At 44.0% G+C, this 16,944-nt stretch overlaps 1 protein-coding gene across 1 annotated transcript; it reads right to left on the bottom strand.

Annotated features, from left to right (window-relative positions):
- Window positions 1–3,209: 3,209 nt before the first annotated feature.
- Window positions 3,210–16,666, bottom strand: NPEPL1 (aminopeptidase like 1). The gene is made up of 12 exons (XM_042834419.1): window positions 16,508–16,666; window positions 15,270–15,455; window positions 13,987–14,157; window positions 11,685–11,774; window positions 10,964–11,045; window positions 10,629–10,771; window positions 10,026–10,103; window positions 7,643–7,743; window positions 7,173–7,296; window positions 5,485–5,661; window positions 4,803–4,913; window positions 3,210–4,134 (listed from the first exon to the last, which is right to left on the bottom strand). The coding sequence occupies exons 1-12, from the start codon at window positions 16,655–16,657 to the stop codon at window positions 3,976–3,978; spliced, it is 1,572 nt and encodes a 523-aa protein (XP_042690353.1). The 5' UTR covers window positions 16,658–16,666; the 3' UTR covers window positions 3,210–3,975.
- Window positions 16,667–16,944: the final 278 nt, after the last annotated feature.

Below are 16,944 nucleotides of genomic sequence, written 5' to 3'. Positions count from 1 at the left end.
CTGATTTATTTAACTGTCCGGGTTAGAAACATGTCAGAGCAGCCCCACACCCTGTTTCTTAGAAAATAAAATTGATTCATTTGCTGATTTGTTTTTCTTACTGTGCTTTTGGATATTTCACAGCAATGAGGAGGGGCCAGGGGAGTTCTATCAGTGCCAGTGCTGTGCTCTGAGCTGTGCACTGCTTACTGCTGTGCTCATGGCCAAGTCAGGAGGTGCTGTGCTATTCTGTGGTCATCCAGAACCACAGCTTCTGCTCCAGCCCTCACTTGGGATCTGTTCATTTTCACATTTTTTTCTTCTGGGTTATGTTATCTGTCCCAAGGCCAATGCAATCCCACTGGATGACAGCTATTATTTATACCCAGGTTCACTTTTCTTACTACTGCTAAAGGTTTTCTGAGTACTGAGGTGAGCAACTCTGCAAACAAGATGCTTTTAAAGTACAATGAATCCAGACCACTATCTGTCTGGGTGAGTAAGGCTGCAAGACTTAAAAAGCTTTTCTTCATGAACTGTAGACAATTCCTTGACTTAAAGCATGAACTGAATTGAGTAAAAGGAAAATACATTTATCCACCATAAGTTTTGCTGTCTTTCAGGACAGTGCCTTTTTTCCTCCAGAGCTTCAAACCATGAAGATCTGTTGGAACCACCCCCTCTGCATGAAGACCTGCAGGATCCCTGGGAATACTCACACTCCAAGAGTTGGAGCCTTGCAGCTAATCAGGGCTCTTTCTTTTTTCTCCCTTTCTAGGTAATAGCAGCTGTCAAATGTTTTCACAGTTTGGATTATTTCCCTGGACCATTACATTGTATTGTGCCATCAGTGCAGAAGAACCATTAGTTCTGCCAAACGTTGCAGAATCGGAGAGGAAGGCAGGCTGTGCCTCGGCCCCATCCAGCTGCTCATCTCCTTCCTCCCAGGCCGCTCCTAAAGGTAAATGCTCCTATATAAGGAGAGAATAGGAGTCGTTTTGTTGTTTTATTTTGTAACTCTGATGCCTTTTTGCAGCTGAGCCAAATGCCACTGGATATTGTCTTTATTTTGCTATAAATCCAAGATTGACCTTTTTGTTTTTTCCTCAGAAACCAAACTTTGGTTTGAAGGTGAATTTATGAACTGGTTTTAGCCCCTAGAGCCCTCTGAGTCTCCCAACGCATCACACGGTTCTTCCAGGCGGCCTCCTGTGTGATGTTTGTGCTCTGATTGGTCAGCTTCATTATCATTAACTTCGCTTATTCCAGAAGCCCAGATCCACAGAGTTAATTTTATTCCACAGGCTGGAGACAAAAATTACTTGATTCTTGAGGGCCACAGCATACTCTCAACAGCCTCGCTGAGGCCTGGCTTGTGAAGCCAGGGATGAAGAGAACTTTGGTTGGCCTGGAGCAACTAAGGAGGCAGGCAGTCTATATTCAGCAGCTTGAATGCGATGTTCATTTTATTCCCTTTAGCTGACTCTTCTGCTGTTCTATAAAGGAGGAGATCTACAGCCATTCTTTCTTTCTTTGCTACCTTTTCATCCAGCCTTAATGCCATTGAAATGTGACAGCTCAGATGAGTATCACAGCATCTAATTATTATGGCAGGAAAAAGGAAGACACCAGAGAAGACCATGAAAATGAGGTGTCAGTATTTCCCAAAAAAAGCAAACCTTGTGCATTGAGGTTTCCCCAAACTATTTTCCTTTTCTAGGCAAATAGTAGAGGAGTCCTGCACAGGACAGAAGCAGATCTCCTCAGTGTGGAGATAAGATGTGGGAAATAGGGATAAATTAGAGAGCCCTGGATGGGTCCTTAAGAAAGGAGCCATCCATCACGATCAGGGCTCACGCAGGGCACCTCCACGATATGAGAGGTGATCTTTCAGGATTTGGTTGCCAGAGTAAGGAGGTCAGCTTCACTTCCTAACTGCATTGGGTCTGTCAGACCATCAGAGCAAGCACCTGGGCCATGATCACACAGCTGTGGTTGCACTGACTTTCTTTACCTCACTGCTACGTGTGGCTGTGGCAGCTCCTACATCAGTGTGAAGACTGCCAGCAGTACAGCCCTGCCATGGTACAGATCAGGATGCTGCCATTTATGAAAAGCACACCAGAAATTATTTGCAGGAAATGAGAACTCAGTGAATGTGGCTGTCTGACCCCTCTGCACCAACCTTGCTGCCTCTCTTTCCTTTGGAAAGGACTTCTTCCATTCTAAATAACCCCTCCGTAAGGATCTCAGACACACGGGCTCGTTGCTGGCAGCCTCCCCTGTGCTCAGTTCTCTCTGGTGCTGAAACAGCTGCCTATTCCTCCAGCTCAGGCCTTTGAGATGTAAATAGTGTAATCCGACTTCAAGAGGCAAGGAAATATTAGCAGAATTTAATGTAAATATTGTATAAATCATCCCAAAATAGCACGGCCACGGGATGAGCCAAAGACACTAACAGAAAGTTAAACAGGCTGAGTAAATATAGACTAAATATATTCCCCTCCTGGAATTGCCACTGGAACGGATCCAGACAGGAAATAGGTTAAAATGCAGCCTTGTGGCAGTGATGTTAAAAAGCCATTGGCCCATTTGGTGACATTTATAGTGAATTTTATGTACTCCATACATTTTTTTAGTACACGTTGAGTTAAATATTACCAAATCTATAAAAAGATATGGAAAAATGTCTGTTTTCATATGGGCAGACACTGCCCGGAACTCTCTCTGTGGGTTTTGTGTCAGAGAAGTGTTTGAAAGAAAACATGAGAGAGAAAATAAGTGCCCACACTGCAGTTTGTGAGAACTGTTGTTGCCCCTTCAGTGCCTGAAGCTGCTGCACAGCTGGGCTCCTGGGGGACAGAGGGATTCCCAGGGGACAGAGCAGCTCCTAGGGGGCAGCAGGATTCCTAAGGCACAAACTGCAGCACTGCTGCCATACAAACTGGGATGCATCATTTCCATTGGGTGCCCAAACCATTGCTTCTGAGCTCCTTGCGATGAGCTTCTACAAAAACTAGTAGTATTCATTCCTGATTGCTGTTGAATCAAACAAATGAAGTGGAAATTCTTCAGAACTGCACTAATCAGTATGTGCTGTTATTGTGCGAAGGCCTGTTTTCAGATGTGTAACTGCCAGGAAAGGGAACCCAAACAGAGTAACCAAGTCGCACACAAATGTCTGGAGCACTGTGTTCTCAGAAATGTAAATAACACTACAAAACACCACATGGGATATGTAAGCTGCTTTAATAATAATAATAAATTTATCAAGTGGCAGGAAGCCACTCTGCTTTGTAAACCGATTTTACTCAATCACAATCCCCCCGTTTTATTCTTTTCCTTATTTAACATGAATACATTCTGTAATTTGAACATGAAAGATTTAAGTAGAGATAGGTTCTGAACAGTTCATTGACTTCACTGGTCAGAAAAAACACTAAACATGCGGAAACAGCACCTTATCAAAACTAAAGGCCTTTTCTCATGACATCTCCTTTGCTACTAAGCTAAATTGTCATTGAAGACGCCAAGCCTAGAGGTTGTTTTTCCTCGTCCTGTGTTTGGAGATGCAGTGGAGCTTGCAGAAACGTCTGATAAAACCTCACGTAAAATAATTCAGAGTAATTCAGAAGGCTTTGTAAGCAAAAACTGCGGTTGCTGCTTCAGAATAGGGAGAGCTTCTCATGCATTAATGCACTTAGTAACTGTTCTGTGAGGTGCTCAGAGGAGGACGTGCCCTCCTGGTGCAGCCAGCTGAGTCTGAAGTCTGCACCACAGATATAATTCAGCAACTGTTTGCACCAATAATTTAAAAAAAAAAAAAAAAAAAAAAAAAAAAAATCAGGCTGTTTTTATCAGAAATAAGTAATAAATCTTACCATGATAGTAAAAAAAATAAAATGGCCATTTCTATGTGTGACATTTTCATTGCTTGAGAATGAATCAGTGCAAAGTGAGGTAACACATGCACCCCGTCACAGAGGGCCGGGCGCATCAAACCAGGCGCCGCCTTTTGGAATCCCTCTCCATATCATCAGGGGGAAAGTCTCCATTGCAGCCTAAGGGGGACACCATGTTTAGCAAAGGGTCTTCAGATGCCCCTCCAAACAGGGACAGCAACAAAGCCACGCCGTAGCCAGTAGCTCGTTCACCCTGCAAAAAAAAGAACGATTCGCGTTGCAGATTGTGTTGTCTGGGCTAGTTTTAATTGACAAACCCACTCAGCTGGAGCAGTGACACGGCACGGCCACAGCAAACACTCAGTGCCCCTGCCAAGCCTCCTCAGCTTACTCTTCTTTATTCTTACTGTTACTGTAATCTTTCCCTGATTAAACCAACACATCCTTTGACTCACAGCAATAGAGCTCATGCGGAATGCAGGATGGCCTTACGCTACCATTCCTCAGGGCAGAGAACTTTCTATCCAACATGAACACAGATTTTGGAGCAGGAGTCATTCAATAGAGGAGGAATCCCACAAGCAAATAAGTGTTTTCCCTACTGAAGGTCAGCAAGAAAATCAGCTCTAGTCAACCATCTTAAAACACTATGGGTGAAAACAAAGGCTAGGATTACTCCTTTAAAGAGAAAGCAGGCAAGTTGTCAAAATCTACAGTGATAAAGATGTAGCAGATTAAAATGATCTTTAGAATATTTTAAAATCTAAATAAAGAATATGAAACAGATGAAGCTACCAAAACAAAGCAGCTCCCAGCAGAGATGAAGAGCTTTCCAAAAGAATTAGATGGAGAAGAATCCACAGCATCTGCACTTCCCTTCCTTTGTAAGCAGGGCAAAACAACCCAAGCGCACACACGTACCGCGTGAACAGGGGCGGCAATGTCGATGTGAACCCAGACCCCAGGCCAGTCAAAGCCAATGTGAGAAGCAATGAAGAGCCCAGCACAGGAGCTCGGAGTATTGTCTCTGTCCTGCAGGAGCAATAAAAATACGGTTGGTCTTGCAAGAAAAGAGAACAATAATATTCTTAACTACAGAAAAGTTGTGCAACTTTAACGCGATGGCTGATGAGTGGCTTTAAAACCCAGTCTTGCTAGTCAAGTGCACCATAAGCACAGAGTTGATCCTTGGTAGGAATCCAGCCCTGCTCTTTTATTCCCTGGTCCAAACTCCTTTCTGCAGCATTCTTGGAACTTACTGCACATTGCAACTCTCAAATGCTGCAAAAGCGGCTGCAGAAAACTGTCCTCAATTTCCTGGCTTCTGCATTCCCAGTGACTGTACCTGGTGGTTATGTACATCTGAGAAACACCTGAATTTACTTCTTAGAAGGTCTCCATCCAGGAATTCAGAATCCATCTTAGAGTTATGTTTAAAAGGCAAACAGCCACAGATAACTTTGCAGTTTGAGTTCCTTATATCTTCCATTTCTAGAAGATTACAGCCCACAGGAAGAACTTCTGTACAGCTACAGGTCAACACAGTGAGAATGCATACAGGAACACATTTTTATGTAATGAAATGCAAAGGAAAAAATCTTACTGCCACAGAGTTCTTCATATCAGCTACAGCAGAGGTAAATTCACTGAAGTGGAGCTCAGGGCAGTACACAAGAGGATGGACCAAGTCTCCACAGTTCCTGCCAGCCTTAACACAAGCCTTTTCCCACTCTTCGTTATTGGTAAGGACAGCAGCATGGTACTTTCCTGTAGCAATTCCCTGGTGAGATACACGACAAAATCAGGAACGATCCACCTCAGTGCTACAGCACTGCACAGAACCATTCTGTACTACTTCCTTCCAGCTGCTTTCCTACTAACAGAACCAAGACAAAACATCTCAGAAGTACTTGAAAAGAAGGCAGAGTTAAAAATGCAGACAGAGACACTGTAGCTACTGAAGAATCTTTTAAAACTTCTCAAAATCCATTCTCATATGTAAAGCATTCCACGTTTACCTGGACCACTCAAATCACTGTCCCATGTATTTATTCACAGTGATTGAGGAAGCAAACTTTGTCATTTGTCAGTTATTTGTCCTATTTATCAGCAATTGATTACAAACATCTAACACACACACACAGAGTACCCCGGCAATCTGTATCAACCACACAAATACATGGAATGTAACATACTCATTCATCAGAATGGTTACATGGTTACATTTCCTTTCAGGTCCACAAACCCCAGAGGCCATCATCACATCTGCATTTTAGCAGGACAATGACAGGAAGCTTTCTGAAGATTAATGTTTGCTCCAATGCATGCAACACTCACGCTTCCAAAATTTGCCACCATTTATCCTCCTTAGATGAAGACTAATTCATTCCCTAGAAAATTAAACTACAAAAGCTACTGCTTATGGACAAGAAAATTGCTGATCACTAATCACTGAAACAGTTCTGCTAACTGTAAGGCTACTGAACTGCAAGCACTGAGTATTGGATCACTTGCACCAGCTGCTAATGTCATTAAAATAATACCAATTTTTTCTTTACATGTGTAGAATCATAGAATGGGTTGGAAGCACCTTACAGATCATCTATTTCCAAACCCTTGCCATGGGCAAAGCTGCCACGCACTAAATCAGGCCACCCTGGGCCCACCCAACCTGGTCCTGCCCCTCAGCTCTGTGCTGATAACACCCCACCTGGAGCACCACGTCCAGATGTGGAGCCATCAGTATGAGAGAGACACGAAGCTGCTGGAGTGCATCCAGAGGAGGGCTACAAAAATGACCCAAGAGCTGAACACCTCCCCTGTGAGGGCAGGCTGAGAAAGCTGGAGCTGTTAAGCTCTAGGAAGACCTGAGAGTGGCCTTTCAGTGTCTAACAGGGCTGTAAGAAGGAGGGGAACAGGTTCTTTGGCAGAGCGTGTTGTGATAGGACAAGGGGAAATGGTTTCAAGCTAAAAGAGAAGGTCAGACTGCATATAAGGAAAAAGGTGGGGTTTTTGGTGGTTTTTTTTTTTTTTTTTTTTTTTTTTTTTTTTTATTTTTTTTTTTTTTGCAATTAAGGTGGTAAAGCACAGGAACAGGTTGCCCAGAGAGGGAATGGATGCCCCACCCCTGGAGACATTCAAGGTGAGGCTGGTTGGGGCTCAGAGTGCCCTGATCTAGCTATAGATGACCCAGTTCATTGCAGGAGAGTTGGACTAGATGGCCTTTAAAGGTCCCTGCCAACTCAAATGATTCTATTCATCCCCTGTTCAGTAGCTGGTCTGAATCAGTACCTGAGCTCCAGTAAGAGTGGCCATATCAAGAATGATATCAGCTCCAAGATCTTTGCATGCATAAGCAACTCCATCAGCCAGTATCAGCCGACCTTCTGCATCAGTATTATTGATTTCCACAGTTCTAGGAAGAAGAGAAGGCATTTAATACAACCCTGTTTCAGCCTGCAAGACTCATCTACCCTGAGTTAGAAAAGCACACTGAATCTGCTTTCAAACTTGACTCTGCAAGTCTGTACTGCTGCTTATTCCACAACTGCATGGAAACTTTAAGCAAACTTCAGGTTGTGATAAGTACTTTGATGTGCACTTACACACCAGGACTCTCTAAGCACACAGAAAACTCACTGCTACAGCTGTCTGAAATCCTATTAGCAATATTCAGGGAAGCTGATGATGTTCACAATCTGTATAGAATCAAAGATTGTTTCCTCTCAATGTTTCTGGGAAAGAAGTAGGTACAATCTTACTTTCCAGAGTAAAGAACATGAATGTCATCAGGTCTTGTTGCACGTGGTCCAACTGCATTCTCGGCCAAACAAAACACAGCATGAAGATTGTCTTTAAAACCCTGTAATAACAACAGGAATCGGTTTTAATTAACACCAAATTCATTTATTCAGACTGAAATCGATGTGAAATTATGATTTCTTTGGCAGAAATGCCACTAATTACATGAGAAATCTGATCAATGAATGGTGATTTTGTTTGTACGATTACTACACCGTGTGGGGAGATTCTACAAACAGAAACATAGATAAGCAGCAATTAATGAATAAAAGCATCGTTCCTTCTCAGCTGGAATAGCCTTATTTATTTAACATCACTTTCCTAGTGAAAACAGACTTAGCTTTAGGGTGAATGAAAGCTCTGTAGCTGAAGAAATCTAGACTTGTTGAATCTGTTCACATTCTGAAGTCCAAAGGGCAAATGCATCACTTAAAACCTTTCCAAAATAACGGGCAGCCTCTAGAAGCCATAAAGGAACTCTGCAGCTGCTACTCCAGCCAAAGGGAAAACAGAAGAGCTACACTTCCAACTGTGATGCTTTCCTCCTTCAAAATGGTCTATGCTACAAAAAACTCCATTAAGAATCTCTTGGAGAAGGAAGATTTGATGAAGTTCACCAAGTGGAAGACGTGGTCAATTTACAGTCAAAAAGAGGAAAGCTGCTCCCACTATGAGCTTTCACTGAAATTCATCCCCTCTGTAACTGCAGGACTCCCTGTGTTAACACGCAGAAGATGAGAGGAATCACAAAATTTAAGTGTTTTTCTCCTTTTTGTGTTAGAAAGCTCACAATGGATGAAAGACACATTTGAAGGAAAAAAAAATACATCAGTTGCTTCAGTTTGCTGTCCGCCAACTGTTAAAATCCCATTGTGAAATTGTCCAACAGCACGCAGGCAGCTGATGCTTTCTGAAAGTGGAAAATAACCTCTGTCTCTCTTCCCACTGAGCTTTCTATTCAACATTAGTTTAAACACTGAAAATAAAGCCTTGATACAGTAACAAGGACAAATGACTTCTGTGCCTATCTGAATGCATTTTCTGCAGGGATGTTAATTCAACAAGTCTTGCACAGAGTTGCAATATTAAGCAGTGATGTCATGCAGTAATATTAAGCAGTGATGTCATTCTTTTGCTTTTATATACAATGGCACAGATTTCTCACGAGGTCTGACCATTGCTTCAGGCTCAGTCCAAACGTATTACCAGTTACTTTGTAGTTACAGTAATTGCATATGAAATAACTGATATCTTACATTCACACCTACCATGACTGTGAGTGCAGTCTGTCAGTGCAGATAACTGCACGCCCACAGTTCTAACACGAGGAGCGACTGAATCACTGAAAGAACACACCACACGTATCCCAGACTCCCCCAAAGCAAAGTTCTAGCTTTCATCCCTCTCAAACGAGTGATCCAACTTTCTGCAGGACTCTGGTATGGGAAGGCAGTGGTTCCCTACAATGCTGCTCAGAAATGTGGTTTCAATTTTAAGTCTCTGCAGATAACTGCAAAGTTTACAATTCCTTTCACATCAAACATGCTGCTAACGCCAAGGCACAGAGTTAAACTGTTGAGAAATGGGAATTTGGCAATGATCATCTCCTGGACAAAGCTTCCATCAGATCTACGTGTCCATCTGCAGCAGCACGAGGCCTTTGAACTTTGGATACTATTTGGAGGCAGGAACTGCTCTGTCAGCGAGACTCAGTGACTGAACTTGTGGGGAGGGCAGAACTGAATTGGCAGCAGCCACTCTGTTTCCCCAGTTCATACTGTTAAAGCACAATTCCTAAGAATAATAATTCTTAAGAATTCTCCAAATTTCAACATTTGGCTTCTTCTCAGCTCTGTGACTGCTTTCTGACCTCAGGAACAAGCCAACAAGCAGCTCCTGATGAGACTTGAATTGTCATTTCCCCAGCAGGTTAATATTAGAACTGGAGAATGATTTGGAACATAGATGGACTTCATACTGCAGAGCTGTACATCCCCTTCATTGCTAAGGGGACAACAGCTGTTTCAAATCCCAAAGCTTCAACAAGATCAGCACTGAATTCAAGGAACCACGATCAACTCAGTCCTCAAAACAGACGTAAAGCTCAATGAAGACTCTTAGAATAAGGGTAGCCCTCAAGCAATTTCTCACCATTCCCAAGATCCTAGCAAAGATTTGAAATACTTTTGTGAAACAGCAGAAAGAGCAGAGCAGCCCAAGAACTGTAATGGCAAAGGCAGGTCAGAACCTGAGGATCAGGCTGGCCCTCAAATCTGCGAGTACATCCAAAAGTCAGCCTGGCACTGGCAGGCTACATGAGATCAATTAACACATTTTACTTACTTGCTTTACAGTGGCTTTGAAGGCACCCAAAATAGCAGCTGCTCCACCACAGTCTCGCTTCATTCCTGGCATAGTAGTCTATTTAAACAGAAACAGACACTTTTAAAGCAAAAAAAAAACAAAAAAAAAGTTTTGCTGCACTGCCTGATAAAGCCAGCATTGCTGCTGCCTCTCTATCTCTGGTCCTGACAGTGCTTAGCCATTACAAACACACAGCACACAGACATATCTGCTTTTTGCCTTAAAACAATGCCTTGCCTTAAAACAGTGAAAGCACCAGAATTCTGCTGCTCATTTGTTTAAAAAGAAAAACCAGAAAAGCTGATTATAAGATAGGCACTGAGGTCAACTCAGATGGGCTTTGGATCTGTCTCCAGAATCAAAAAGGAAACATCTTTGTTCCTAAATTTCTACTAGCAGTGAGCAATACTTAAAGGCAAACAAAACGTTCCTTAAATTCTAGATGGCAGTTTGTGTCTGCATGGATGATGGCAGATCAAGCATTTACTCAGACAAATATGCTTTGGTTTCCATCAACATTAATCAAATTATTTCCATTAGGAAATTACATACTAAGCAAAAACAAGAGAAGCACTGATGTACCTTTCCCTTAATGCTGAGTCCTCCAGTGTCATACACAATACCTTTCCCCACCCATGCAATGGTCTGTGTAGCACCATCCGGAGTGTGACTGAGAACTGCTAGGGCTGGAGGATGCAGAGCAGCCTTGCCAACTCCATAGATACCTGGGACACAAGAGAATTAAGTCACTTGTGGGCCAGAAAGACTGTGGAAAGTAATCTATTTTTTGTGAAGCATATTGGAATATTATGAGCAATAAAACTCTTTCAAAAATGCATAAATTAAACTTCAAAATGGAGATGACATGATATTACAATTAATCACTACCAAAAAGATGGATTTTAAGCAAGACATACCTCCAAAACCTCTCTCTTTCAGCTCCTCGTCTCGAATAATGGTAGGAGTAATCCCAAGATCCTTGCCAACTTTTTTTATTTCCTTCATCATTAAAAGAAAAAGGACATCAGTAAGTGATCAGAAGGACACAGCAGAGATGCACTCCTGTATGGGTTTTACGTGATTTTTCCAAGTGTACACATACAAACATTCACTATTTTGGGAATGGCACTGGTTTCCTATCACCTAACTTCACTGAGACATCCTTGATTATTTACTACTGCAAGAAATGCAAATCTGACCCTTCAGCTCTACCAGGTCAGAGGTAAATGCCAGTTGTTCGCTCTGTTGCACTATGATGAAATAAGGCAGGAGTATTTTCACTCTCAACAACTTTTCAGATCTTTCCAATAAATTCATTCATCAGTGTGTCAGCTTCTGTTCAATTTCTTTCTGAAGAAACTTACCAGGACAGGGTTTAAGAAATCACTACCAAAGGAGCCAGCACTGTGACCAAATCAAGAATTTGCCTCTTCTCACCTTACCCTGCACCTCCTTCCCACTTTGTTAAGTTCTACCAAGTATTAATGACTAAAGAAATAGCTTAAACATCCCTGGACATGTTCCTTCACATGTCCCCTACCACTGACTAAAAGGTTTTGATAAGAGATGGAAGCACTCGTTCTTGATTACTGTAATCAGGACTTCCAGTAACTCTTACTCATCATGTCTATTACTCACCTCAAGGAAGTTATCTGTATTCATCTCATTGCACGGGGTGTCCACAATTCGAGCAGCCAGCCTGATTCCTTCTGCAGCACTTGCCAGACACTATGAAAAGAAGTGAGAACACATGAGAGCTGGCCTTGGTTCAGCTTGCTCTCCACATAACTTCTTATCTAGTCCTACACAGATTACACTGGATATTAGGTTCCTCTAGAGTCTATGCCTGACTGCAACTGATTACAAGTAGCTGTACAATACTAATTAACGTTAACCAAACTAATTGCTACTTTTCCTAAGTGTTATGCAGAAGACATCTTCTCCTCTATGCAAACTTCTAGGCATTTCTTCCCACAGTGAACTGATACTGCAAAATTCATAACCCTCTCCACTGCCACAGCAAGATCAAGAATGCAGCGCAAGGCAGAGAGCAGCAAAGATCAGATGAAACAAATTCAGAAAGTCACAATGAACTTGCAGGATACTTGGGCTGGAAAATCTGCCCAATAGATTACATAGAGTACAACATGGGATGATACACTTAATGTATAGCAGCCAGAATGGTTAAGTATCATAAAGCATTCCATATGGCAATACGGTGGATCCATAGGAAATCTGAAATGTAACATATCTGTGCAAAGCATGCACACACTGCCCTGCTCCTGTGGTATAACTGACTGCCCTTTACCCAGACTGAGTGAAAACATATCTAAGCAGGAGTGGATTGAATCAGAACGGCCCACAGCGAGCACCCTGAGGCTGAGCATCCTCCTGTTCAAAAGGACAATGGAGGCACCAGAGGCTTTTAACTCCTGAGAATCAGGAACTTGAAGAAAAAAAGACCAGATGGAAGGAAACTCTAAGTTTTGCAGTAGCCACACTACAGTGAAGATGACATAGCAGAAGCGAGAGTCAAGAGCGATTTCAAAGGAATCCGACCTGCTGGCTAGCTTGTGCTGAGGAATCTGAAGTTTGGCTTGGCCAGGCTGGCCTAAGAACTCTGCTCTATACCCCAGCACTCTTATAAACTGCAGCTTGTTCTGAAGCGGTGCCTCATTCCCTACTATTAGTTTTGATTGCTTTACTTCCTCTAAAGAAGAAGAACCTCCTCAGGAGCCAGACTAGGTTTGGGGTGATTCATCACACGGATTCATCACCATAAAAAGAGGCACTTTAACTCCAATGCCAGGTCTGAGGAAATCACTACTGCTTACTCAGAAACACGCTGTGCCTGGGTTCGGCATCCCGGGGACTCAAGAGAACCTGAATAACAGCAGTCTTCAGTAACTGTCCTATGAAACTGTGACAATCCCTTCCAGTCCTTACCACATAATACCACGGACAATGCAGTAGGCGCAGAATATGGCAACGTGCCTAGGAGAGGTTTAAAATGGGAGAGGAAAAAATGCTATCACATGCATCTTCCATCTACATTAGCTGTCTCAGATGCTGGCTGAATTTAAGGATTGAAAGCTTAGCATGGAAGAAGCCGGCAGTTGTTTTGGCACTGACTTCAAGGGAAGAATGGGAGGAAGAAATCATTTTGGATTTTAGTTATGAATAGCCCAGGAGGTTTGGAAGCAGTACATCTGAAGGAACTACTTTTAGACAACAGGTACTTTATTTATTTATTTAACCTATTTCTTGAAGACAAACAGCCTAGAACCTATAGGTTACCTGATATGGAGTTTGCTCTCTTTAACAGTCAGGTGTCTGGGAAACAATCTTTGATTATCTACTATTGAAAGATGACTTAAACAAATATTGAAGTGCTATGTACAGCTTATTCCCAGGCTGAACCACTTCTTAGGGGTTTTGCTACAAAAACTCAGCCAAAGAAGTACATTGTGCATAAATATCAGAAGCCGTACACGATCCCAGAATAAAAAGCGTTTAATTATCTCAGTGTGATGGACACCTGCATACAGATTTTGCCTAAATAAAAGAGGGATATCCACATACTGAAGGTAAAGTAGTATTAAATGTTAAGAACTCAATTTTTGCTTCTAAGAAAAACATGAGAAAAGAGAACCTTGTGCTACTTGTTTGGTATTTTTCCATCCCTGAAATCTAAGTTCTGCAATAACATCTTCAGCCCTTGCTACATTAATATATTCAATACTTCTACTCACATGTGCTTTGAACTGAACAGGTAACTTTGATCTAAGATCATGTCTTACTTCAGATACAACACCTATTCCATATATAGCCCAAGGCACACTTTCTTCTGCATGCAGCTAATCAAAGGAAAATCAAAACTTCAGAGAATAACAAAAAAACCCTGATAATGGGGAGAAAAACCCACAACACAAAAGCTTACTTTAAGCGTTGTCACTTCTATAGGTCCATTGTTTTGTCCAACCAAGAAAAATTCTACTGTTACAGTTTTCTTCTCTGTGCGTCTCGATGCGCTGGAGCGATGTGTGAACAAGGGGAAGGCCCTGGCCAGTGCACAAGCAGAAGCAAAAACTTCAGACCGCTCACAGACCATCTGAAAATCAGCCAGAAGACAAACAAGTCAGGTAACAGCAGGGCCATTGGGAGACTGCATTTAAAAGGATTCATTACCCTTAGTATTGTAGCATAGCATAATATAGTATTGGCAAAAAGCAGAACTGATGTAGGAACAGAGACATGCTCATACATCACACCCTGCATGGATGGGCAGCACTGCAAACAGCAGCACACTGAAATAACTGGTTCAGTTCATTTCCCACATGGAAAAGAATTACAATACTGGACATGACTGTGCAGGAATTAGCAGTTCTTCTAATGGATCTGGACTGTCTTAATTATACTTGTCTAATTAACACAGGTCAGCCTATAAAAAAACAAGGGAACTATCAATGTGTGTTAGAAACAAAGTGAGTGATTGTATGAAAATGCAGTTAGTATTAACCCAAAGCTTTCTAACACGCAGAATGTTTTTCTGAAATTCATTACAGAGATTACCAGTGGAAAGCAGCTTTAGTTAAATATCTCTGAATTTAGCCATAAGGGAAAAATAAAGGCAGAGTTATAATTCCTGAAAATAAATGGAGTTTAAAATTAGATTTGTTACTGATACTGACTACATGAGCTTTCTGCATTAAGCTGGAACTCTGGATCTGGAAGAATTAGAAAAAAGTAACAAATTCATTGGACCAGAACAGTGCAAGAACTTTTCCTGCACACGACTTGTGCTGGAGCATTAGTATGCATTGAGACTTTTAAACCTCAGCCCCTTAAAAGGGTTATGTGATGCAGACACTCTGCACTCGATCCAGAGCTCATGTTAACTTTCTGAAGCACAACACACACCACGTGCTAATGTCTTAAATCCTAGTTTGGAAAGATCTACTACTGCTTCCCTTTGCATGAACGTTACTGGTTGTAGACATTCCACACATTTTCAGCTTTAATTCCTTTCAACTGTGTGAGCATGCAGAAGCTAGTACACTTAGGTCTCGTTTATGTCCCAGCACAAAACCATTTATAAATGCTGCTATAATTACAGAGATAAAACTTGCCCACCTCCAGTCTCCTCAGATACAGCTAAAATCCTGACAAGCCAACAAAGTCTACCAGACACGTCACCAGCAGCACCTGCAAGCTGCCACTTACCACAATGCATCTGTTGACACCTCCTGGGAGGCAGTTCCTAACCAGGCGGGTGATGAACTGAGCTGCAGACGGGCTGTTGTGTCGGCTGACCCGGGATGGCAGCGCGGCCACGGTGGCGTAGTTCAGGTAGAGCGGGCAGCTGTCAGTGGGGTTTGGGTTCAGGGTGCCTAATGCAGACTGCCAGAGCTGAGGAGAAAAGAAGAAATTGAAACCAAGAACTGTAACAGAATTTTCTTTCTGACTACAGTCTCATTCTGACTCCATTTAGGCAATCTCGAATGGTAAGATTTCAGGTGTTGGAAACAAAGATTTTAGGCAAGCCCTTTTAAATGCAACAACCTCTAGAGCGAAGAGATGGGAAATATGGTGGACCTTTATTAATTAGAAAGCAAATATGTGCTTTCCATTACATGCTCTTTCAAGCCACACGAACTACAATTTAAAAACACAGCAGTAAGAGCAAAGGCTGCTCCAGAGGCTTTTAAGTTGAGGCCATCTCGCCAGTGATAAATGGAGGGACTGATTTACTAATCCCAAGTTATTCCTTCAGACAGAAACTTAATTAAAAACAACAACAAAAGAAGGCTAAAAATTGTCATAAGACGCCCAGGAGCCCAACAAATGAAACCTCCAAGCCTCGAGCATCCTAAAAGATGTGACACAAAATATTTCTCGTTTCACAGCAATCCATCAACACCCTCTACATACAAACAGGTCCCCAATTTCCAGAGCAAGAGCTGAAGGCTGGGAGGGGGAAAGAGACGACGCACCTCTCAGCCCTTGCAGGCAGCGAGACTCGGCCTCCAGCTCGCCACAGAACCTGCGTTTCACCATTACGTTAATCGCAGCCACCGTGCTGTCACCGCGGAGCAGCACTTTCCGCCGTCAGAGCGGCTGAAGGGGCAGCGGAGCGCCGGGTTTGAGGCGCAGCGCTCCGCCTGCGACTGCCGGCCCACAGCAGGCTCCGGCGGCCCGCGGCGGCCCCGCTGCTCCAGCGGACACCGCGTGTTTCGGTTCGGATTTTTCAGAAGCTCGAGACGTAACGCTGCGGCCCTTCCCGCTGTCCAGGGCGGGTTTCCCGTGCTGCCCCTTCCCTCCCCCGGCCGCTCCCGGCCCCGGGCGGCCCGAACTCTCCGGGCCCGAATCTGGGCGCACCCCGAGGCCGCGCGGCGCCGGGCCGGGCGATCCGCGGCCCCGGGAGGAACCGCGGCCCGGGGGTTCCGGCGTTCCGGCCTCACCTCCTCGCTGACCCGCGGCTGCAGCTTGCCCCGCAGCTGGGCCCAGGGCAGGCGGTGCAGGTTGTGGAGCTGGCCCAGGACGAGCAGCGGGCGGCTCTGCGGGTCCGCCTCGCCGGCGTTCGCCTGGAACTCCAGCTGCACGTTCGCCATCTTCCTGCCCGCGGCCCGGCCCGCCCGTACGGCTCCGCCCCGCCGCCCAGCGCCGGCTGCGAGGGGCGGGGCGGCACGGCGGCCCCCCGGCGGTCGCACCGGGCGCGGCAGGCGGGTGGCGCTGCGGGGCCCGGATGTGCGCGGCGCCTCACGGCGTGGGGCAGCGCCGAGCAGCGGTGGGCGGGGACGGGACGGAACGTGGCGGGAGCGGGCTGTGAGAAGCGCTGCTGGGCGCCGCCGTCCCGCTGCCTCTCATCGTGCCACGCAGCTCCCAGACCACCGGGATG

The sequence above is a fragment of the Centrocercus urophasianus genome, unplaced genomic scaffold, assembly GCF_019232065.1.
Source record: "Centrocercus urophasianus isolate 14NV4802_14NV808 unplaced genomic scaffold, USGS_Curo_1.0 seq_46, whole genome shotgun sequence".
In the NCBI taxonomy this organism is placed as follows: domain Eukaryota; kingdom Metazoa; phylum Chordata; class Aves; order Galliformes; family Phasianidae; genus Centrocercus; species Centrocercus urophasianus.
This window is presented reverse-complemented; position numbering and strand designations above follow the sequence as displayed.

Bases quoted from the DNA above. Each gene is read 5' to 3' on its own strand.
- NPEPL1 (XM_042834419.1), bottom strand. From the start codon at position 16,657: ATGGCGAACGTGCAGCTGGAGTTCCAGGCGAACGCCGGCGAGGCGGAC. The intron at 10,772-10,963 runs GTATGTCTTGCT...CTTGTGTCCCAG, and splicing joins GAAAGAGAGAGGTTTTGGAG to GTATCTATGGAGTTGGCAAG. The intron at 10,104-10,628 runs GTACATCAGTGC...CTGTTTAAATAG, and splicing joins GACTCAGCATTAAGGGAAAG to ACTACTATGCCAGGAATGAA.